This window comes from Dicentrarchus labrax, unplaced genomic scaffold, assembly GCF_905237075.1.
Source record: "Dicentrarchus labrax unplaced genomic scaffold, dlabrax2021, whole genome shotgun sequence".
In the NCBI taxonomy this organism is placed as follows: Eukaryota; Metazoa; Chordata; class Actinopteri; family Moronidae; genus Dicentrarchus; species Dicentrarchus labrax.
Genome location: NW_026136724.1, coordinates 13,906,279 through 13,929,966, shown reverse-complemented (window position 1 = coordinate 13,929,966; position 23,688 = coordinate 13,906,279). Strand labels below are relative to the sequence as shown.

At 41.5% G+C, this 23,688-nt stretch overlaps 1 protein-coding gene and 2 long non-coding RNA genes across 8 annotated transcripts in view; 2 read left to right on the top strand and 1 right to left on the bottom strand.

The window, feature by feature from the left end:
* Positions 1 to 692: 692 nt before the first annotated feature.
* The window catches only part of col7a1l (collagen type VII alpha 1-like), a 65,304-nt gene continuing 42,308 nt past the window's right edge, over positions 693 to 23,688 (bottom strand). For 4 of the 6 annotated variants that reach the window (XM_051391935.1, XM_051391937.1, XM_051391936.1 and 1 more), the window contains 32 exons: positions 23,213 to 23,266; positions 23,050 to 23,100; positions 21,700 to 21,753; positions 21,570 to 21,623; positions 21,385 to 21,423; positions 20,710 to 21,285; positions 20,522 to 20,557; positions 20,089 to 20,115; positions 19,941 to 20,000; positions 19,436 to 19,561; positions 19,266 to 19,337; positions 19,101 to 19,136; positions 18,854 to 18,913; positions 18,576 to 18,620; positions 18,455 to 18,490; positions 10,832 to 10,867; positions 10,605 to 10,661; positions 10,205 to 10,276; positions 9,964 to 10,035; positions 9,835 to 9,870; positions 9,650 to 9,730; positions 9,505 to 9,558; positions 9,312 to 9,365; positions 9,164 to 9,226; positions 9,023 to 9,085; positions 8,736 to 8,852; positions 7,289 to 7,366; positions 6,458 to 6,511; positions 6,309 to 6,357; positions 4,926 to 5,147; positions 3,045 to 3,116; positions 693 to 1,197 (listed from right to left, as the gene is read on the bottom strand). In XM_051391935.1, coding sequence (XP_051247895.1) covers positions 983 to 1,197; positions 3,045 to 3,116; positions 4,926 to 5,147; positions 6,309 to 6,357; positions 6,458 to 6,511; positions 7,289 to 7,366; positions 8,736 to 8,852; positions 9,023 to 9,085; positions 9,164 to 9,226; positions 9,312 to 9,365; positions 9,505 to 9,558; positions 9,650 to 9,730; positions 9,835 to 9,870; positions 9,964 to 10,035; positions 10,205 to 10,276; positions 10,605 to 10,661; positions 10,832 to 10,867; positions 18,455 to 18,490; positions 18,576 to 18,620; positions 18,854 to 18,913; positions 19,101 to 19,136; positions 19,266 to 19,337; positions 19,436 to 19,561; positions 19,941 to 20,000; positions 20,089 to 20,115; positions 20,522 to 20,557; positions 20,710 to 21,285; positions 21,385 to 21,423; positions 21,570 to 21,623; positions 21,700 to 21,753; positions 23,050 to 23,100; positions 23,213 to 23,266 — 2,721 coding nt within the window. In that variant the 3' untranslated portion in view covers positions 693 to 982. The other 2 variants (XM_051391939.1, XM_051391940.1) reach the window with 2 other exon arrangements.
* LOC127358705 (uncharacterized) lies at positions 11,514 to 17,675 on the top strand. The gene is made up of 2 exons (XR_007882505.1): positions 11,514 to 11,787; positions 17,511 to 17,675. It is a non-coding gene; the product is annotated as an uncharacterized LOC127358705 (long non-coding RNA).
* Positions 14,128 to 14,445, top strand: LOC127358704 (uncharacterized). Its single transcript, XR_007882504.1, has 2 exons — positions 14,128 to 14,225; positions 14,313 to 14,445. It is a non-coding gene; the product is annotated as an uncharacterized LOC127358704 (long non-coding RNA).

Sequence of the window (23,688 nt, the reverse complement as noted above, 5' to 3'; positions counted from 1 at the left end):
AACCATCCTAGCATGTGGGAGTACATTTCAGCACAGAATCGTGACTACTATGACGAAAGCCTCTAGAGGCTTGTTGATGAAAGACTCATCTATCACTTTGAAGTGAATGGAATTTCTGCTTTAAATACTGACTATTTGTCAGTGAGAAACCTTTTGAGGAACTGATGTCAGTTTAATAAACCTGGTGGTGGAGCTGGTGCAGCATGTTGCACTGAAGATGTGACAGACGTTAAAATATGACACTGAATGTTGACATGAGGATTCATACTGCAGGATTCTCTTTAAAATAGCAACCAATGGCAACCTGAGAATATGAGTTGTGTCGTGTATTTTCATCGCCAGAAAAAAAAACCTTGAATGCGTGCTGCCCCCACATCAACACCCACGCAGGAATCCCCTGCCACTGCTGCGTGGGTCTGATGGAGAGTCCTCTAAAGCAGGCCCTGCATGATCTCCCTCATTGGGCCCCTGTTGGCCCCTCTTCTGGCTCCCAGCCTGACCCATAACACCCCCTGCCAAAGGAGCATATGTGGTGGTGGAGGTGGCAGCAGCAGGCAATCAGCTACCAGCTTCTTATTTTTCACACCACACAGGACGCAGCGCAATTGACAAAACATAAGAAAGGTGACTGGGCTTTATGGGCTACATGAAAGAGACTCAAATGATGGAGAGAGAAGCACGACAACGACAGATCACATAAGTAAAGAGATGGATTTAATTATTCACTAGTAAACTCAGTCTAAAGTCAGTCTATTTCAGAAAAATGTATAAAAATTGCATGTTTTTAACATTCACATTTTGATTTAAAACACTTTGTCCATAAAACAAATCAAGAAACTGCTGTTAAACTATATAAATAAATCCAATATTAAACATTTTACACAGTTATGTACAAAAAGGATTTTCTTGTGTGGGGTTAATCTCCAGGGTTCAGTACATGTGGAAGTTCTTACTTTTCTGGACAGCTGTTACAATGTATATTTCATGTGTGATCTGATTGGATCCCTCTACCACGGCTCTCCATCCCACACCAATTCTGACACTCTCGTCTTGAAGAGAATCGGTTTCTGTTGCCACCACATCCGCCGTACACAAACGGCCTGCATTCGCCTGAGCGAGGGTGGAAGTACCAGAGCAGAACATACTCTGAGCAGGAACCCTCTGACATCGACTCAAGGCAGCGGCCTGTTGCTGGAACTGCATGTGAGGTGAAAAATGGGTTAAAATAAGAAGTTTAAAAGCACTGTATTCTGCCATGTTTCAGGTGTTGGATATGCTGCAAAAAGTGGGTGAGTGGGATTGCTGACTTCAACCTACATTATTCATTTAATTAATTAACTCATTAATGTCCACAGAGGGATTTCCTTTACATTTATTATTATGTTATTATATCTAACATTACTAGCTGTGCTACAGTAAGCACAAATCCATTAAAATTGGATTTATATTTTTATGTACTTTAACATACTTCTTTTTAGTCGTTAGTCACTACAGGTTATTTTTTATTTTTCAGTAAAACACCTTTACAACAATAGATTAGGAATTTCAGATCTTGATAATTTCTGAAACACATATTATCGATTGTGACAATATAGATTAAAAGAGAAAAATGATAATCTGTTGCTTTTTCTTGGTCTAGTATTGTGATTGTGCAGACCTAAGAGAAATTTTATCATGTATTTTTAGGGGATAACATGAGATTAACCCCTAGTGACCAACAACTGAGTACAGCATGTTAAAGAAATTATTGTATCTCAAAAATTACAAGGAGTTATATCAAATGCTTGGCACCATTGGATGTCTGATTCAGTGGATTTGTGGGATTTTTTGTGTGCTTTTAAAATTAAATAAACCTTGTCTACCAATTAAGGCACAATAAATATGTGGAATACATTTTTCTTTAATTGTATCATGTGTAGCCATATGCCAAGAGCAGAGTTTCCCAACCTGGGGGTCGAGACAAAGCTTTGCAGGGGGTTGCAAGGCTTTATTGATTTTAAGGTGTGTAAGAAAACTTATAAGAAAAATATACACAGAAGGCTGATATCTCAGCATTTGATTCATTTCTATGAAGAAAACTAAATGAAGCCTATTATGTAATGTTAAATGTAATAATACAGGATTGTATACAAATCTTTCTAAATAAAATGAAAACTAATCTCTGATGCAACATTCACAGGAAATAATTCATCCAAATTGCTTGTTTAACTTAAACTTCCTGCAGTTATTGTGTGCATTGAATAGTTTATAAGTTGTAGTGTATTATTATTGTTATTCATTGAATATAATATGAAATCACTTAGTCGGGGGTTGTCAGTTAATTTAATGATAAGAAAGGGGTACATCTGACAAGACTTCACAACTTAGATGGCAAAAACCTGCTGTAGCATTGACTGTTTGTGTAAAAGGAATACTTGTTGTCTGCTTTCTTATGGAGCGTTGGATGAGAATAAAACAGCTAGCTTACAATATATACACTGTAGAGTAAATAAGTTGTCTTATTTAGTTGTCATACATCATAATATATGTATTTAACACATGCTATATTTCTAAACCCAGAAATTGTGCTTTCAAGGTCAAATGTGTAACATTTAGGAGGATCTATTGGCAGAAATCGAATACTACATTCATCTTTTGTATAATGGAATTAAGAATTGTTGTGTTTTTGTCACCTTAGAATGAGCTGCTTCATCTCTGTATTGAACACACAGCTGATATCTTCATGTACATATGTGATTTTGTAACTGTAAACAGGATGCTATCAATTAATTGTGCTTCTTTTTCAGCGCATATCAATGAAAAAAGTACAGGCTGTTCAACATTAATAGATTAAGTTTTGGTCTTATCATTCTCTCCCACCTTGTGATTCTACTTTGTGCTTTTAACAATTTAAAAAAAAACACACATTACTCATACATTAATAAAATATGAATAGAAACAGACTAGATGGATATAAAAAAAAGGATATACAGAGCAAGTAAACAAGAGAAAAAAAAGAGGGGAGGCAAAAAGATAAGAAGAAATCAGTTGTCTTGGCCACTCACCAGCAGTGTTTGTTCCAAATACCCTTCTTTTCTTCCTCTGTCCCCACTCTGCAGTCCCCCCCTCAGAAGAATCTGAAGAAAAACAACATTAATGAGGAGTTTTACAGGTTGGTGGATTCATTCATTAGGGACCAAGAAGGAACCACTTGGACCAACACTTAATGATTGCCAGTGGTGTTTTGACTCATCTTAAACTGTTTCTCCAAGTAGCAGAGCAACATGGAGCGTTCAGTGGTAGTCTTTTTGATGTCCCTGTGCAAACTTTCAATAAATCTGCAACATTAAAGGCTTAGTTTGAGTCAATTACAGTTACACTATCACACAATAACGTTAAAACCAGGGGTGAAAGGGGGAAAACCAAAAATATCATTAAAAAGTGACTGAAAGAGCTGGAAGGAACACATTTATAGGCACATAGGCTTTGTTCTATGAAGTTTGCTGTGTTGATTGGATGTTCAGCCACACAGCTGGTAAATGAGCTGTAAAGCAGCTGATGCCAATGTACTGATACTAGGATGACTGAACTAAGGCTATGCTTGATTAGTTTGATTGATGTATGATATATGAAACTCACACAATACTGACCGGTCTGTTTTGAAGAGCTTTTCCAATTAGATTGTTTGTATAAAGCATGTGCTAAAGGGACACTGGTCATATTGCTATAGTATATAGTGCTATAAAGCAATACAGCAGATTTTTTTATAGAACTTGGAACTACAGATGGTTAAATTCAGTGCAGAGGCTGGTACAAAAGGCCATTTTGATTTAATTTATTTTAAAGTATCCAAATTAAAGTGTAAATATTGAACTGTGGGCTTCTATGCTTGTGCACAATTATTATTTTGTACACAAGATGAGCTGAATGTCATCGTCTTTCATATGATCATTGTAATTTATGAATAAACATGCTGACATTGACAATGGGCAATGACAGGCTCACTCTTTGATTAGTTTTCCGGTTTACCTGAAGCAAATATTAAAATAAATTGGGAGGCACAAAGCTTGCCTGGGGGCTGTATTCACTAATGAGCTTCATGAAATATTATGTGATCTCTTGGCACGTGTTGTCTCTTTATTTAAGTTGCTGGTTGTTGTTTTTTGTCTTTGTGCTGATGCCCTCAGTAACAGCAGCACGCCAGGACATGAACAGTGATGTGCTATTAGCCACTGAGGCTTTTTTGGATAGTTGACAGTGTAGAAATAGACAATAGTGTTTTGCTATGAAGCAGATTGTGTGGTAACTGGAATAAGTGTTTAGATCCCTATGCTTAACTTGCATCCATGGTGTATAGTACATAAACTGACGGTCTACACCAGATATAGTGTGCTCAGTCGCGCTACCTTTAACTTAGCTTCAAAACAACACTTTTTACTTACATTTTTTAACCATAGCTGGAAACCATAGCAACATTATACTACCATTTAACTCACTGTTGAATCCAACCTATCCCAGAGTAAGACCTAACTGATTACAAACACACCAATACAAATGGATGACACTGATGACAAACACAACCTCTTCCTTTTTTTTAGTAAATAATGATAGAAGCATGATAATATACTCTGATGAGTCCCAATATAGCAAAACAATAGATGAGATAGTGGAAATGAGTGTAGGTGATTGTAGTGTCCCGATATTTTCATTGTGCATTACTACTGTTGCAAAGTCTCAACTTACACGCTAGAAAAACTGCCTAGATCACAGCTGTTACGCATAAGTATGGCATATGTAACCATTTAGCTATGACACACACTTGGTCACACGCTGTAAACTGTTGCGGGGACCACTGAGCAATTTTGAAAATGATGATATCTGAGGCATCTGTGTGTTTGGCCTTTGGGCCTGGACAACTAGCAAATTTTTTAAATTATTGTTATTACCAGTGCGGTTTGGTAGGATCCCTTTTTCCTCGTGGATCACAGGGGCAGGACTGGTCATTTCTCCCACATTGTCTCCATATTCCTCCACTTCTTTTTCTATTACTTCTTCATGGACGTCATGGTTGACGGATACCAACACATCTTCTGACACATTTTTCTTCTCAGTCACTGAGGTTGTTCCATCTGGATCCACAGACTTCACCATGAACTTGTATTCCAACCCTGTGATGATACAAACATGATACAGACACACTGTGTGTTTTTTTTATCTTGTCCTATACATCAACATACTTTTGAAATAATAGAGTGGCATTAGTGGCAGCCATTAGTCTGAGTCTGAGAACAAAGAAACACATTTTTCATCACATATATTGTAGAATAAAACGTGTGGTAACAAGGTCATTAGCTGACTAATATTCTGCTCTAATATTCTGTGCTGAAATAATACATTTTTCTGCAAGTATGAATTAATAATATTTTACATTAACCACCTGTAGGTAATTATTTGAACAGAAAAAAATGTGTGGTAAACATAGCACGGACTCATTGTCGAAGGTGCAAAAGACAGTCAAACATAAATGTGAGAATTATGTGCTGGTGTTTTAATAGAAATTATTCAAAATTTTGCTATAAATCATGATAAAAACTATTCTGAAAATCTGCATTCAAACATGACAAGCTCTACACTAAATTATAGGCACAGTTGTTGTAAAAAAAAAATGCTTTTACAGTTAAAAAAAAGGCAATAATAAAATGATGAATGAATATTTTAATCAACAAATCAGAGTAGCGAACTGAGAATAAATAGTTTTTGAGGTGAGATTTAAAACACTCTGGGGGCTCCATAATCAACACCTGTGCTTCTCCTACTGTGACATGTCAAAATGTCGCCTGCGAAGGTCTTCTGTTTCTATTACAGAAGGGTTCACAAATTGTCTTGTAAGTGTGTAGTGGATTTCTTGGTGAGGCGTCCCACTTAATGGCAGTCTCTTGTTTGTGAATGGTTCTACTGTTGCTGGCACCATGGTGTGTGTTCCTCTGAGAGAACATAACAGATGGCACAACACACACGGGTGCCTTGCTGCTGCCACGGGAGCTCTACAACAAACAAACACACACACACACACACACACACACACACACACACACACACACACACACACACACACACACACACACACACACACACACACACAATATGTAGGCCTGTCTAGAGGCACACGTTTATTCACTCTTGGATAAATGTACAGAAAAAGTACAAGCACACATAGAGGGTTCACAATGTACAAGTGAATAACATGACACCCCCGAATTCACCTACCCACACACACACACACACACACACACACACACACTCATTCACACACAAACAAACAATCTTACCACACTTTTCTGCCACCTCCTGGGTGACTAGCTCCTTCACTTCTTCGGCCTTGACAAAGAGTATGAAATAATTCAAAGTCATTATATATATATATACATATATATATATAGGTGCATATATGTGTGTGTATTTGTGTGTGAACACGTACAGAGAGTCCAGGTTCCCCTTTCTCTCCTTTTCCTCCTTCAATACCCACTGTACCCTAAAAACACATTTAGAAATTCATGACATTAATTACAGTCTATCAAGCTATAAGTATTTCATACAGAGCATTTTGTTTTGAACCAGCCTCTTGCCTAGCCAGCCACCTGCACCTATAACCGGCTTCATGTCTTATTGTACCTTAAATACAAACACTGGAGTAAGACAACATACATGTCAGACATCTACATATATTAAAAAAGTAGTGTTAAGGAAGCAGGTTTGAGCTCAAGCCAAAGCTGTTTGTACTAGGTGATCCTCTACAAGCTGCCTACTGTAATGCGTCCATTTGGATTTTGAATAGCAGGTTGTGGGTAGACAGGTTTCACTAAGGGGTTGAAAGACACCAGGGAGCCTGTCCTGTTGGTAGCACAGTACAATATATCCCACTTAACATACAGTAAACACCACAAGTGTGCTGCAAAAATAGTCTGGAAAGTTTTATGTACAAAAACTAACAATTAAATGCAGCTTTTAAAAATCCCTTTTGAATTGTTTATATCTGGTTTACATGTTAATGAACATTTCTACATTACAAATATGTGCACTATAATGTAACAAAAATAAAATAATTTAGGATACAGTTACATTTATGTGTCTGAGCAACAATGGTATCCCATGAATCTACTCATTGTGGTCTTATCTTTATCATTGTTGTACCTTTGTTAAAATGATTAGGAACAGTAGAGAATGAGAGAACCCATTCAGTTACTGAGGCTAACTTGGCTCACTCCACTATAAGTGTGTTTAGAGAAGTGTGTTCATGTATGACTCTCACACTCTCTCCTCTGAGTCCTGGAGTCCCGGCTGCTCCCCTCTGACATGGTTTCGACCTGCCCCTTCTGCCCCTCTCCCCCTGTTTGACAAAAGTGTGAACAGAGAAAACACCAGTCAAATTTCTTTTTTCTACAAAACCCCTATGCTAACAAGAAAAAAAAATCCATTGCAGCACATCTAACCACTGAAAGACAGACCAATTAGGTACATCCTTGGAATATCCTCATTAGAGGTTTCCAGCCACTCTCTGTCAACACTGAAAGTCTGGTAATTGTAGCTGAAAGGAGCTAATTGAGTAAGATATTACTTGAAAGCTGCAGACGGAAATAGACGTGTGTGTGTGTGTGTGTGTGTGTGTGTGTGTGTGTGTGTGTGTGTGTGTGTGTGTGTGTGTTTGTGTGTGTGTATGTGTGTGTGTGTGTGTGTTAATTAAGGACATGTCTCTGCTGTATCCTCTGCTGCAGTGTACATGCTGCCAGTCTCTCTGTTTAAGACACAGACATGGTGATGACTGTAATCAAGCTCTGCTCATCCTTCTGCTCACTGTGTGACATTTTCAGTCTTCCTCTCTTTTTTTGACCAAATTAAAAAATTTAAAGATATCGGTAGCTTCTGATTTAAGCCCCATGACTTTTTAGTGCTGCCATAACACCAGTGTTAGTTAAAGACGTGGCTGCATTGTGACAGCCCCATTCAGTTAAAAGTAATTAGGTGTGTTCTCATATGGGTATACTTCATTAAAGTAGTGATTCATACCTTCTAATACACTACTGGTGTCAACCAGCCAGTGAATAACTCCAGCCAGTGATATACTTTTGGGCATATTATTGTGTGACAACTTACTGTTCTTGGCAAATAACTGTATCTCAAGAAAACTAATCATGAGTTAATAATGTGTATATTTATTTTTTAACTCTACTTGTATAATCCCAAGAAAAAAATATTTTCTTCACATATCAGACACTGTTTTCATAAATGACTTTTCCCCTTATATTAAGATAAAAATCATAATTTTGTCATTTTGTTACTTATGAGTGATTTGTCAGGAGAGATCACTGATCAACAATTGTAATGAGGATCTGACACAGGCAGGGATGAGCCACTGATTAGAGAGATAACATTCAAATAAGTCCTTGTCAAACGAGAAGAGCTAGACTATTATTAATTTGTTGTCTTATGAAAATGACGCAGGGGATCGCACTGCGTGGTGAAGCAAGCATTAAGGGAACACAGAGAAAAGGTGTGGAGCATAAAGAAAATGATGCAGGGAAGTCGTGATCAAGAGAACAGCTCGATGTCTTGATATAATAAGATAATTCATCTGTAATGTTGATAATGAGTCCATGTTTTTCTTCCATTTATCAGCACAATAATGCATTATCAATGCAGCATAAAAAATTGTCAGTATAATATATCAGCAGTACACTGAGGGGGTAGGAATACTGTACCTTAGGCCCTGTGTCCCCACGAAGTCCTGAGAGCCCGGGTGGTCCTTCATCTCCATCCCTTCCTGGAATCCCTGCTGACCCCTTGAACCCTGGGAAACCTGGGAAACCTGCTGCACCCTGCACAGAGCAAGAGTAATGTGAGGATTAACACACCAACACACCATGTTTCCTTTGTGTGCAGGGGAAGAACATTATGCTTAAATATAAAATTAAAAAACACAAAAATCTTACAGTACTTCCTCCTGGGAATTAAAAGGAAACAGTGATACTGACGTTAATTTACTAACCTTTTCTCCTTTTACTCCGGGCTCACCATCAGCACCATTGATGCCTCCTTGTCCCTTATCACCCTAAAGTGATGAAAATAGTAGGTTGGTATAAGTTTGTGGAACAAAGAAAGAGAAATATGTGCAACCTTCAATGTTTACCTTTCGCCCTGTGAGTCCATTCAACCCAGGGATGCCAGGGGTGCCGGCGAACCCCATATCTCCCTGTTTTGCAAAGAGACCATGTTAGCTAGAGTACTGCTATAGTCAGATGACATTGCCGAATAAGTCCAACTAACTGGGACCTAACCTTTTCTCCATCCAGTCCTGGACTCCCAATGCGTCCGGGTAAACCTCTGAAACCCTGTAATGGCAGGTAACAGGAAGCAGAAATTACAATAGTGACATCCTACAAATAGAAAACCTGAAACTCAACAAAACAACCATAAGGGACCAAGCTGGGGGACACAGGGACAACTGTGTCAAGTAATAACTGCCTGCACCTTCTCTCCTTTCTCTCCTGTGTCTCCTGGTAAGCCTGGTTCTCCTTGATCACCCTGTGAAAAACAATAAAACACACAAAACAAATAAACGACAAAAACAAAACAAAACGGTTCTTGATTGATTATGTGATTATTTTCAGTGTACCTGATTGCCCTTCTGGCCATGCATTCCTATATCTCCTTTGTCCCCCTTGGCCCCATCCACTCCATGATCCCCATTGCGACCCTTAAACCACATTATGGGCATTATGGTGTGTGATCACCTGAAGTTAATAAGTTACCATTACTGAATGTTTGTTTAATAATGTTTGCACTGTAGCTGTACTGTACCATCACTCCATTGAGTCCTCGTTCTCCTGGATCTCCCTGTAGGAACAGAACACGCTTTCATACACAGTACCACCATAAAAGAATTGAAAACTAAGCAGTGTGAAGATGTTAACATGAACCCTTACTTACCTTCTGGCCTACTGGTCCTCGTGCTCCAAACCGCCCCAATGCACCCTTAATGCCTGCGTCGCCCTTTAAGCCCTTTTAAAACAATTTAAAAATTATGTTATAATTAAGATTTCTTGCAGCCTCATTTATTATTTATTATTATTTATTAATATAGGAAATAATCTGAATAATGTCTATCAGAAACCTATGATCAGTTGTGAACTGCTCTAAATGTGTCATGGAAAGTATCAGGATTTATTACCTTGACTCCAGGAGGACCGTCCTCACCCTTTTCTCCTTTATCGCCATCAAAACCTGGTGGACCTCGCTCACCCTGAAACAAAACATCTACTAAGTTCTACTTAGGTCTATTCACGTGTTTGGATTTTCATAATATTTATTAAAACATGTATGTCAGTCCACATATAGTTTTAAAGCTTATAGCCTCTGATTGTTTTAGCTTTCTCATTTTTTCTTCTCTTATCTATTGTCTATGTATTTGTCGACCTTGATGGTGAGATATGAGTATGTAGGAATAAACAAAGTTGTATTGAACTGAAACCAGGTGGCAAATATTGTCAAAGACTTCCTTTACTCATGTTACACAAAAGTAAATGTATTGAAAGATAGGATAAATGACTACAGCTTCAAGAGGATCTCACCGCGTCTCCTTTGGAACCCTTAAATCCACGGGGTCCTTGGATTTGAAGCACACTCCCCTGTAGGAAGGGATTACGAATATACTCAGCCATGAATCATATATACTTTTCACGTGTTTGTCAGCAAACAAACTGCATGTGATCCTCTGCACCAAGTCAACTGTAATGAATCAGTTCAAAGGCTAAATACTTTCTGATTTACCTACAAAGAAACATGAAAATCATCATACCCTTTCTCCTCTGACTCCTGCTAGTCCACGGTCCCCCTGCAAAGAAAGATGCTTTTTTAAAACGACTTTCCACACATGATTATTTCAATTCCAGGTGTCAACAAAAGTAGATATATTACCTTATATATTTTGCTGCTTTGATGTTGCAACAGGAAAATTGCTGAGCCCTCACAACATTTTATTAAATCCCCTCACAATATAATAAAATCCACCTTTGATAATGAACAGTTACAACATGGAAAAGGTTCTGTGGAGTTTGAGAGGGATGAGTCATTCAGTTGCGACACTTTAGTAGAGCAGAAACAAACAAATATGACGACAGTCTGACTGAAAAGTGACTTCACTTCAACACAACCTGGACCTGCTGACACTTGAATGAATGGGACATTGCTTTCTTAGTAAAAAAAAGGAGTATGTATGAGGAGTCATGTCACGGGGGAAGTTTGATTTTATTTAAGCATGCTTTTACTTTGAATTTGCTGTGTTTTTGTCTTATTTATTATTGCATGCTTTTATTTTGAAGTGTGTTTGTGTTACGTTGGTTTTACTTCCCCACCGGAGACATACCTTAATCAAGCATAAGGACTTACACCTGGCACCCAGAGAGGGGAGTGACTGTTCTTGGATAAAAGGACACTGGAAGATACCCGGGGAGGAGGGGGGGAAAAAAAGGGGGGAGGGAGGACACGGAGGTCACAACGGGCCGGACAGCAGGAAGCAGACAGAGAGACAGAGCAGATCATCGCACTGGACGAGGTCTGAAGAGACACCGGAGCAAACACCGACCGTTAGCGGCTATAATTGGGGAGGTAAAACTTCTCCCTCCCGCGTAAGTCCCGTTTCAGACCGGTGTTTGTGTAGTGTGTAATATATAAAGTTGTGCCTTGTTAAAGGACATTGACTGGCCCTGAGTTTCCTCGACAGGCTGCCGAAGAGCGGAGCCAGGTGAAGAGCGGGTGGTCGCCACCAGAGACCCGCGACTGCCGTTGTTGACTTCCCACTCCATCCGTGCCACATTTTTTAGCTGGGTTTTAGTTGTTTGTGTTCTTTGTTTGTTTATTTGAAGGTAGAGCTTTTAGTTGTTTTTACTTATTTTAAAATAAATTGTGTTCAACTGTGTTCCACTGGCTGTACTCATTGTTTTAAAAATAACACTGTTTACTGCTCTCCCCGACATAAAGAACCTGTTTACCCTAACTTTAATTTGGTGATCCTAAGAGGTCCTAGGCCTCAGTTAAACCTAGGTGGCGTTGTCGGCACTTGTGTTTTAATTTATCCACCCTTAGCACGGCTCACATTTTGGCGTTGTCGGCAGGATCGGGTACAGAGAGCAGTGTGGTGTATTTTAAAACAGTGAATATGATGATGCCTGTATATCCTGGTGCCCCTTGGCTGCCAAAGTTTAAAGGACCAAATTGTGACCTGAAATATCATGACTGGAAGGAGCAAATACAGGGCTTACTTGGAGCGCAAGAGCTAGCAGAGGCCAGAAAATTGACATTGTGTTGGGTGCGTTAGCTGGGGAAGCCAAACGGCAGGTCAGTGTTTTAGAGGATGACGAAAGGGATAGAGCACGCAAAATCTTTCTGTATTTGGACTCTCTATATGGAGACAGAACCCCCGCCCCAGTGTTAAGGTCTCAGTTTTTAGTTGTGTCCAAAGACCGACGAGACTGTGCCCTCATTCATTCTAAGACTAGAGAGCTGTATTGCAGGTTGCGGCAACATGACCCTGATGGAACTCCCCTGACACGTCCTGCGAGACCAGCTGCTGTTGGGGCTGCGTGAAGTTCCCTGGCTCAGGCCCTGAGGTCTATGCCCGCCGTAACCCTGATGAAACTTTTTCTGCAATCAGACAGGAGGCGCTGCTGCTTGATACAGAACATGGGAACCCCCAACCGGAGGTAATCTGTGCTTCTGTGTATAAACCAAATGTGCCTCCTCCATCACAGGACACCAGCTGGAGAGAGACCCTGAAAAGAGAGATCATGGAAGACGTGAAATCTCAGATGACCGGACTGACCCAGGAACTGTTGCGAGAGATTAAACCGCTCCTTCAACCAGTGTTATTGCACCACAGCCCCTAATACAGCCCTATAGGGAGCGACAACGATCGTTTCCCAGACGAACACCTGGGATGAGCAAGGTAGGCCCATTTGCCGCCAATGCAGACAAGCCGGCCACATAGCTAGATTTTGTAGGAGGCCAACTACTGCTCGGCAGGCTTTAAACTAGCTTTCCCTGCTGCTGAGGTCCGAGGGGCAGGGGTTGAAAGTACAACAGAAGAAAACGGGCCCACTGAAGCATTTATTGGAAGGTGTCCAACTATAGACGTAAACATTGAAGGAGTTACACTGTCGGGGCTATTAGACACGGGGTCCCAGGTCCCTTAATGCAGCAAAGCCTCTTTGAGCAACATTTTACCCAAGCTAAGCTTGGAAGGCTCCTATAGTTTTTAAGTTACAGGCCGCAAATGGCCTGGAGTCCATACGAGCTATGCCGTATTAGATCTGGAGCTGAGGGTGCTAAGATACCTGGAAGAGGAATTGTGATTGTGAAGGATGAACACTGTAACACCCACTCATCATTGGAATGAATGTTGTTACTGCTTGTTGGACTGTTTTTTTAAATGTCCCAGAGGGTCTGTTCCCCCCACAGACGTTACAGAGACAGCGGGTTTGGAGGGATGCATTTGCTACATGCAGACACATTGAGGCTACCATAACAGAGGACGGGATGTTGGGGTCGTGCGGCCAGCCAGCCGACGGGTCATCAAATTCCCCAAGAGTGAAGTACTGGTGTGGGGTCGGGCTCGGATGAGCCTGGGGGAAAAGATTACTGTGCCCTAATTGAGCGCTGCCTGAGACTTGCGGTGTGAGGGTGGCCAGGACCCTAGCAGTGATAAGAAATGGCGAGTCCCTGTGAGAGTTTTTAACCACACCCCTACTGTTTGATGCTAGATCGGTACCAGAAGCTTGGCAAACTGTCCCGGGTGGATGAGCGGATGTACATGGAGCCTGCGACCTTAACCTGTCCCTTGAAGGTGATTGTGTTGTTGGAGTGACACTGGTAAATGCTGCAGTTGACGAGGAGGACCGAAGCTGCCGATAGGGGTGAGTGAACTCTCCAACAGGCCTGATCTGTCTGAGCAGCAACAGGAGGAGCTGCGCGCCCTGCTGCTGAAATGGCAGAAGGTGTTTGCACAGCACAATGAGGACTTCGGACGTACAGACCTGGTACAACATCGCATCCATACTGGTGATGCACCACCTATCCGAACGACATCGACCTCTTCCCCTGCCATGTATAAAGAGATGAAATCCCTACTCTCAGGTATGCTGGAGCAAGGTGTCATTAAAGAGAGCTGTAGCCCATGGGCGGCACCCATAGTACTGGTGAGAAAAAGATGGCAGTTGGAGATTCTGTGTGGATTACAGGAAGTTAAATGCAATAACTCATAAAGATGCATTTCCCCTGCCCAGGATTGAAGAAACCTTGACCAGTCTGACCAGAGCAGAATGGTTTTCTACTCTTGACTTAGCCAGTGGCTATTGGCAAGTTGAGATGGACACCCAAGACCAGGAGAAGACCGCCTTCACCACACCGCTGGGGCTGTATGAATTTGAGCGTATGCCCTTCGGCCTGTGCAATGCGCCAGCTACCTTCCAACGTCTGATGCAACAATGTTTAAATGGCCAATTGTCAGAATCCTTACTGGTTTATTTGGATGACATTATCATTTATTCACCTGACTTTTCCTCCCATCTACAGCAGCTAGACGGGTGTTTAACAAACTGTGGCGGCATGGCTTGAAACTGCGCCTGGATAAGTGCAAACTCCTGCAGAAGGAAGTGAAATTCCTGGGCCATGTGGTGGACCAAAAGGGGTGAGTCCTGATCCAGACAAAATCTCAGCCGTAAAAGACTGGCCCATCCCCACCACTGTAAGACAGGTACGAGCCTTCCTTGGCTTAGCTGGCTATTACAGGCGCTTCGTTTCTGGCTTTGCAAGATTGCACGCCCCCTCAACCAACTGCTGACAGGCATCCCTGCTGATAAAAAGTCGCAAATCCGAAAGGTACAGTGGTCCTCAGAGTGCCAGACATCCTTTGATCACCTGAAAGCAGCTTTAACACAAACACCTGTTTTGGCATATGCTGATTACTCCCTGCCATTCCTCGTTTACACAGATGCCAGTAATCATGGTTTGGGAGCAGTCTTGGCCCAGGTCCAACAAGGGCGAGAACAGTGATAGCCTATGCCAGTCGCAGCCTACACCCAACAGAGCGGAATGATGCAAATTATAGCTCTTTCAAACTAGAGCTCCTGGCTCTTAAGTGGGCAGTAACCGAGAAATTTAAAGACTATCTGACTGGAGCCCGATTCACGGTGTACACTGACAATAACCCTGTGGCCCACTTACAGACAGCTCGCCTGGGTGCCGTGGAACAGCGCTGGGTCGCACAGCTTGCCTCCTTCGATTATGACATCAAGTACCGCTCAGGTAAAAGTAATGTAAATGCAGATGCCCTGTCTCGGTTCCCAATTAACCCACTGACTGCAGATGCCTCATGTGAAAACCTTGAGCTGGAAACCGTTCCAGTCACGGCAGCCATTGAACTGACCCCTGAGGGAGGTGAAGAGGAGTGGACAGGCAGAGAGTGGGAGGAGGCACAAGCTGGTGATGCGGACCTTCAAATCATTAAGAGGTATGTGGAAACCCAAATGATACCGACGAGACCAGAGCGCCTGACATTGTCCCTTAGGAGCCCAGAGACTGTTGCAACAAAGCGAAAACTTCAGGTTAAAAGCAAAATACTGTGTCGTAAAATGATTGACCCGCACACACACGAAGTGTGTTTCCAGATTGTGTGTCCAGAATCTAGGAGCCAAGAAGTTTGGAAGAGGATCCATGAAGCCGCTGCCCATGCTGGTGTGGAGAGAACCCTAAACCGGATCCGTCAGCGGTTCTATTGGCCTGATATGGAGGGGGGGGGTCGTCAGTTGCAGCAGGGTTGTGTTGCCTGTAACCTGCAGCGAGATAGGGTGGAGCCTAAGGCCCCCTAAATCCATTCACAGTATCCTACCCCTTAGAAGTGGTGGGGTTGGACTTTTTGTCCTTAGGTCGGCCCACAGACACCTACCAGAACATTCTTGTTGCTACTGATCTGTTTACCCGTTTTTCTTGGGCTATTCCCACTCGAGATCAAACAGCTCAGACTACAGTAAAGGCCCTGTGGACCCATGTGATCCAACCATTTGGTTGCCCCGCCCGTTTCCATTCTGACCAGGGACCTAATTTCGAATCTGCACTTATGAAACAATTTTGTGATACCTATGGTATAACTAAAAGCCGCACAACTCCCTACCATCCCGCAGGAAATGGCAGTGCAGAGCGTTTTAATCAGACCTTGTTAAATATGCTCCGCTCTTTAGAGACGTCTAAGCAATTTCACTGGCCCGACTATCTGCCCGAACTGACACACGCCTATAATAACACCACACACAGTGCGACTGGGTATACCCCTTCCTTCCTCATGTTTGGGCGACACCTGCGACTTCCTGTTGATGTAGGATTAGGTGTAGGTCCCCAACAGATGAGGCACGATGTAGGTGGGTGGGTACAAGACCACCAGCAGAAACTGTCCTTAGCTTATAGCCTGGCTAAACAAAGAATGGAGAGTGCAGCCACCCAGAACAAGCAGCACTATGACAAGAGGGCCAAGCGTTACCACTTTTACCGGGGAAGGGTGTGGGTGCGAGATAGGAACAGCGAGGGGCAGGAAGTTGTGTACTTGGTGGGACCCAGAGCCATGGGTGGTGTTGGAGCAGGTGGGGGATACAGGGGTTGTGTACAAGATTCAGCCAGAGAAGGGTGGCAGAATACAAAATATCCATAGGAACTCACTTAAGGTGTGTACAGTACCCCCAACCGAAGTCCCGCTACCAACCACTGAGCCGGTTGTCCAGATGCAGGGACCCATCCAGCCCATGATCTACGGGTTCCTTCCAGCACCGGTAGCCATACCGCCTGTGAATGTGGAACCTGAGGGTGCCCTACGATGCTCCACCAGGGTAAACTTTGGACAAACTCCAGTCCGTTATAGAGACTCATAACATGTTGCAGGGACTGCTAACTTTAAAGTGTGGGGAGATGTCACGGGGGAAGTTTGATTTTATTTAAGCATGCTTTTACTTTGAATTTGCTGTGTTTTTGTCTTATTTATTATTGCATGCTTTTATTTTGAAGTGTGTTTGTGTTACGTTGGTTTTACTTCCCCACCGGAGACATACCTTAATCAAGCATAAGGACTTACACCTGGCACCCAGAGAGGGGAGTGACTGTTCTTGGATAAAAGGACACTGGAAGATACCCGGGGGACGAGGGAGGACACAGAGGGCACGAGGGAGGACACGGAGGTCCAACGGGCCGGACAGCAGGAAGCAGACAGAGAGACAGAGCAGATCATCGCACTGGACGAGGTCTGAAGAGACACCGGAGCAAACACCGACCGTTAGCGGCTATATTGGGAGAAGGTAAAACTTCTCCCTCCGCGTAAGTCCCGTTTCAGACCGGTGTTTGTGTAGTGTGTAATATATAAAGTTGTGCCTTGTTAAAGGACATTGACTGGCCCTGAGTTTCCCTCGACAGGCTGCCAAGGCGGAGCCAGGTGAAGGCAGGTGGTCGCCACCAGAGACCCGCGACTGCCGTTGTTGACTTCCCACTCCATCCGTGCCACATTATTTTAGCTGGGTTTTAGTTGTTTGTGTTCTTTGTTTAGTTTATTTGAAGGTAGAGCTTTTAGTTGTTTTTACTTATTTTAAAATAAATTGTGTTCAACTGTGTTCCACTGGCTGTACTCATTGTTTTAAAATAACACTGTTTACTGCTCTCCCCGACATAAAAGAACCTGTTTACCCTAACTTTAATTTGGTGATCCTAAGAGGTCCTAGGCCTCAGTTAAACCTAGGTGGCGTTGTCGGCACTTGTGTTTTAATTTATCCACCCTTAGCACGGCTCACAGTCACACCGCGTACCTCATTGTTGACGCAAAAAGCGAGTCATGATTTCTGTGCACCACTGTGAACAGATTTGACTGCACTGTTACTAGTACACGCTTTGGCGATGAAAGAGGTCAGAAAACAGCATGATGTTTAAAAGTATGTATGTTGCCTGGTTCAATTACAGCATGCTTACACTAGGGTCTAAAAATCTGTCATCTATCCTCCCTGCTGGCCTCAGTGCGGGCTTGCATTAGTGATGTAATACTTTAGGAAACATTTTTGATTCAACATTGAATCCCTTTGTGATTTAATAAAACATTTCTGATGATAAGGTGTATCCTTTCATAGCTACAGTCTCTCCTTCCCTAAATGGAAATTTCAGCAGGACGATATGGCAGAAATTTCAGTTCTCATATTTGAAATTAACCTTTGGATGAGGTGGAACAGGTGGTTTGCAGCATCAAATACTTTTAATAACTTGCAAAGTTTTGTTTGTTGGAATTACGGACTCCAAATTGGGGTCAAACATCACAGTGTTCCAGTATTAGTATAGGATTAATTCAGTTGGTGAGTTAAGTGAAAAAGTGCAGCTGTACTGTCAAACATTGTTGTGAGCTCACCTTTTCCCCTTTGCTGCCACGCAAGCCTTTAGGACCCTAGTAAAAAAGGGAAAAGAAACGTTGTTTTGTGAAGTGAAACTCTAATGGTAACTCGGTTGTATGGTTTTGAAAAGTGACTTACTAGATGCCCAGGAGTTCCTTTAATACCTGGAGTGCCTTTTTCACCCTGAAAATAAAATAAATAGATTACAGGAATGTACTAAATATTGTATGTCAGAAATCTAAATGGGTAGACCAGGTAGGATTAGATAATCCTTAACTGTCAAATAAACTGGTCAACACAGTGAGTGAGTGACATTTTACATTACATAAACTGAGATGAGGAATTTTCTAACCTAACCTAAACATAGACTAAACCTGTTTAAAATGTTGTTTATGTGTAAGATGAAGACAACTCACCCTTCTCCCTGGGAAGCCAGCCAACCCTCGAGTACCAGGCTCTCCAGGAATACTATCACCCTGATGATAGTAAGATAAAGTAATGATCAACCTTTTTTACACAGTACAAAAGCAACAAAAACCCAATTGTAAAATGACTATTAATGTAGCAGTATGCTGCTGCTACAAACAAAAGTTCTTATAATGTTGAATTCAGGGACCAAACAAAAAGTGCTACTCAAATATCTAAAATATACAGTGTTAGTACCTTTTCTCCTTTTACTCCAGATAGACCAGGAGGACCCTGTATTAGAGAGATGCAGTGGTAGCAGAAGAAAATATCATTGACTAGATATTTTTTTAAATATGAAAATATTGCTGAAATCAGCTGCAGTGCTCGCAAGGATCATTTAGATATTTTGTATGTTCTTACGTGAGGTCCTGCTGCTCCTCGAGGTCCAGGAGATCCAGGTGATCCGTTCTTCCCCCTTTTACCCCGGTCCCCCTGCACCAACACACAAAACATCTTCTCTTTCAAACCCAATGGCACAATTATAAAGCGTATATTTACATACTTTCACTGTCTGATATATTTTGAGTTACCTCTCTTCCTGGCTCTCCTGGGTCCCCTGGCAGACCCCTAAGGCCGGGGGAACCCTGGATGCCTGCGTTACCAAGGATACCCTGGATGCCCTGAGCACCTGGAGGCCCTGGCTCACCTGGTTCACCCTGAGGCAACAGAAGGAAGGAAGAAGAGAAAGTGACAAATGAAATGTTTGGAAGACAAACACACAGTTAAAGGTCACTTCTTTTATGTAATGTAATTATTCAGCTATTTTATTACTTTTGAATAATTGCTTTCAAATAAAGTCCTTCTTTCCTTTATCAATTTGTATGCTCAAACACAATTTTAAATGAGTGAGTGAGTCACTGAGCCAATTAAACTCCCTAAATTAAAACCGAGATGGGGTACAAAGTCAATCAAAGTGAACGTGATGGAAAAGACTGTGGGGATTAATTGATTGAGAAGGGAGGTTATAAATAAGAGATTGCTTGTATTTTTTTCTTTCTTTTACTCTTTAAGAGTGAGGAAGGAGGGAAATTTCACCTTCTGTCCTGGAGGACCAGCCTGTCCTTCTGGACCTCTATGGCCGATGCCCGGCTCCCCCTAAAAACACACACATTCTACTCAATGAAAATCTCAACTCCCAAACGAACAACGTAAATAACAGCTTATGAATAAACATTGTGTTTACCTTTTGTCCCTTTTCACCAATTTCCCCCTGAAAAAGTGTGGATGAAAAGAGCGCACATCAGTTAGAAAGTTGAAGTGCACCTCAGTCAGCACATTCTTTTTCAAGAGCCAAAATAAACCAACACAGAGGAATTTGAAAAAAAAAAAAAAACTTGTCAGCATGTTTAACAAGGGGAATTATTAATGTCTGCTTTAATCTACTGTCTCACAGTCAAACAGAAATAGAGCAGAAGGGACATCAAAGGCCTGGAGTCAACTGGCTTTACTGACAGGCAAGACGGGAGAGAAGTTCTCCCTGAGCTCTGATGTCATTCACTGATGCATTGTGGGTAGGTGGGGAGAGCAGCGATGATATTTTTATGAACTGGCGCCACATTTCGTGTGGCGACTAACATTCTCAGGATATTTAAAATGTTCAAAACATCTTTAGTCACCTTTCGTCCTGGGTTTCCACTTTCACCTGGTTGTCCCTAATGCATAAGAAATGTATAGCACATTAACAGCATTGCATAATTAAACTGAATTCAAATATTTATTTGATATTTATTGAACTGATAACATGCAAAAGTTGATTATTTTATAATGATACTAAGATCATAAGGTGAATACTTTGTGCCCTTACCTTCAGATGAAAATACTCTGGAGGGTATGGATAAGGCTGTCCAGTTTCCTCATCATAACCCCCTTCTCTCACCCTCTCCATCTCCGCCCTCCTCCTCTCCCACTCCTCCCTCTCCCTCTCTATGTCTCTTCCCCCCTCCTGCTCAGTCCTCTCCCTCTCCAGCTCCTTCTCCCTCTCCAGCCCCTTCTCCCTCTCCATTTTTTCTCTTTCCAGCTCCAGCTCGGCCTCCCTCTCTTTCTCCAGCTCCTCTCTCTCTCTCTCCATCTCCATCCTCTCCCTCTCTCTCTCCCTCTCCAGGTCCTCCTCCTCTCCTTCCCTCTCCCGATCGACGTCCTCCTCTGTCTCCCAGTGGTAGTCTCCACTCCTCTCCTCCTCTCCATAGGTTGGATCAGGGGCTGTTGTTTCTGTCTCTACTCCTTTCTGTTGTTCCATTTCCCACTCCTCCACTTCTTCGGCTTTAGTCTGCTCTTCTCCTCCACCTTGTGTTTTTGCATACATCTGTTTTTCTCTCTCCCTCCTTTCTTGCGTCTGCCTCCTGGTATGTGTTTGAAAGTCAGGGTTTTCTTGCCTCTTCCTCTAGAGAAGCAAGTTTATAACACAAAACCATGTATTTATCAGTCGCACCATCTTAATTTTGATTAATACTTTTATCTTCATCGTTGATAACAGACTTACATTCCAGCTGTTGTAACCTTGAGCTCCAGATAACGAATGCTGAAATCAAAATGAAGGGGCAAATTCATATATGCTCCACAGACAGTGACCATGAAATTGCGTTTTCATATTTTATTTGATGCAAACTCGAGTCACATGTATGACATTTTAATTTTTAAAGACTGGAAATAGTGGAAAATAATTACTTTCTGTGCCTCTTTGAAATGATTTCTTCCACCCGGGGCACCTGGCATAAATACCTAAAATATAAAAATCATCACCACTGCCATTTTTATTAGTATCAATCTGTCTTCTACAAAACCAGGTGACACTTACCATGGAATCAGGCCAGGGAGCACTTTTCTTCACCCTGATTTGGGATCGAGGTACCTGTCAAGCCCCGCCCCCGCCCAAAACCTCTCATGAGCAACAATTCTGATGCTTCCTCTCAAACAGCTGTGTGTGCTTTGATGTATATGATGGTAAAAATGTAAGAAAAAAAGACACAGACTTGCTTTGAGAGTTATTTGAACATTTTTACTGAAGGATACATGCACAGAGAGATTAAACAGACAAAATAACTGAGAAAAATTTCACCAGTGAAAAGAATGTTTGAAAATTGCTTATAGTACCACAACGTTTCGAATAAAACTGGTATTTAACGACGTTTGGTGGAGTTAAAACACAAGATATTTTCCATGTTTCAATAAATTAAATTTCAGTACAACTTGACAAAAGGAAATATGTATTTAAATTGTTGGCACAAAAGCTTTGCGATTTATCTAACGTGATATATATTTGTTACAATATTTGTCTTAATAAATAAATTAGGCGTTGCAGACAAGGCAAGTAAAGTAAAGGCTATACTGGCGTTTACATGGAAGAAAGTAAAGAAATGATGAAACAATTGTGACATTTCAAAAAAAGGTGCCTGATTTTCTATAGAACATACTCTTTAAAGCCCTCATACAAGATGTGAACTTTGTATGGCCATAGCTTTGGGTGAGTGACATCGTCTCTGTGTGGAAAGAAGTCCTTCCTCATGAAACGCTGGTCAGGTTCAGGGCTCCTCACCAGCAAAACAGTTCACACTTTATTCACACTCTCCTTGCGGTGTGTGCTTTATTATGACGGCTTAACATTCTATAGTCACAGTCTCTTGGGAATTAAGAGACGTCCTGTTTAAAAAAAACGAGAGAGAGAAAGTATTAAAAGTAACTCTCTGGACTTTTTTCTTTGCCAGCAAATCTTAACAGTCGGACGAGGCGACTATTTCTGCTCATTCCCATTCAGACAAGCTTTAAGAGAAATCACGCTGAAAGCATGCTGCTCAAAAATGCTGCCCTGTCTCATGCTTTGGTAATCTTTGTGAGTAACAAAATCTGTGATGGTATATTTCCATTCCCACAGAATTCGCATTAACCTTATATAATCATCCTTTTGCACTGGTGAAATTCTCATTAGAAGGTAGAAAGAAGAAAAGGTCTTGAAATATGATGCCAAGTGCTTAAAAAACATGGTATATTTATGGAATACTACATATTATTACAGGGAGAAAGTGAAGCCCATTTTATTCAAGCACTTGTCAATCGCTTTCCTGTGTTAGGTGTAAATAAAAGAGATTTTCATTCCAAGGCATGCAAGGATATTCAGAAACAAACAATCAACTTAAGTTCAGAACTCTACCTTGTCTGGTTCTTCTGTTGTGATGGGAGGTGTAGGCAGTGAAACTTCATCCTGGTCATAACAATGAAAGACAGATAAGAATGTGACAGGGAAAACGCCACTTCAAAAGTGAATGTTTAGTAAAAATCTATATGCGACACAAGAACCAACAGGCCCTCCATACCTTTTCTATGTCACCCATGGGTTGGGATAGTGGCTCTGTGGTTGTCAAGACAACCTAGAGGGAGAGAAATCAAAAACGGGGGATACTGAGTCATTGAATAATACATATACAGTATATACTGAATATTTCAACCCATCTGACTATGCATAAATAACTGCAGGCTGACTGCGTTTAAAATGCTTTTGTTTATATTTTGGTGTTTGAATTTTTAAGTCATCAATTTGAAAGTTAAGGCTAATATGACATAATTATGAGACCCAACAGGCTTTTTATTTTTTGTATGAATACAGTTCAAAATGGTTATTTGAAAGGAAATCAACCTTAGCTCTATGTTTTAAGAAGGGGCTCATGAGCCGTCAGACTCGTACTGTAAATTTGTTAAGTTCTGGGGTCCCATTATTGATTATATCAGAAAGCAAATGGCTTCAAATCTTAAAAATAACAATTTCATTTTGTTTTCATCACAGAAATTAAAA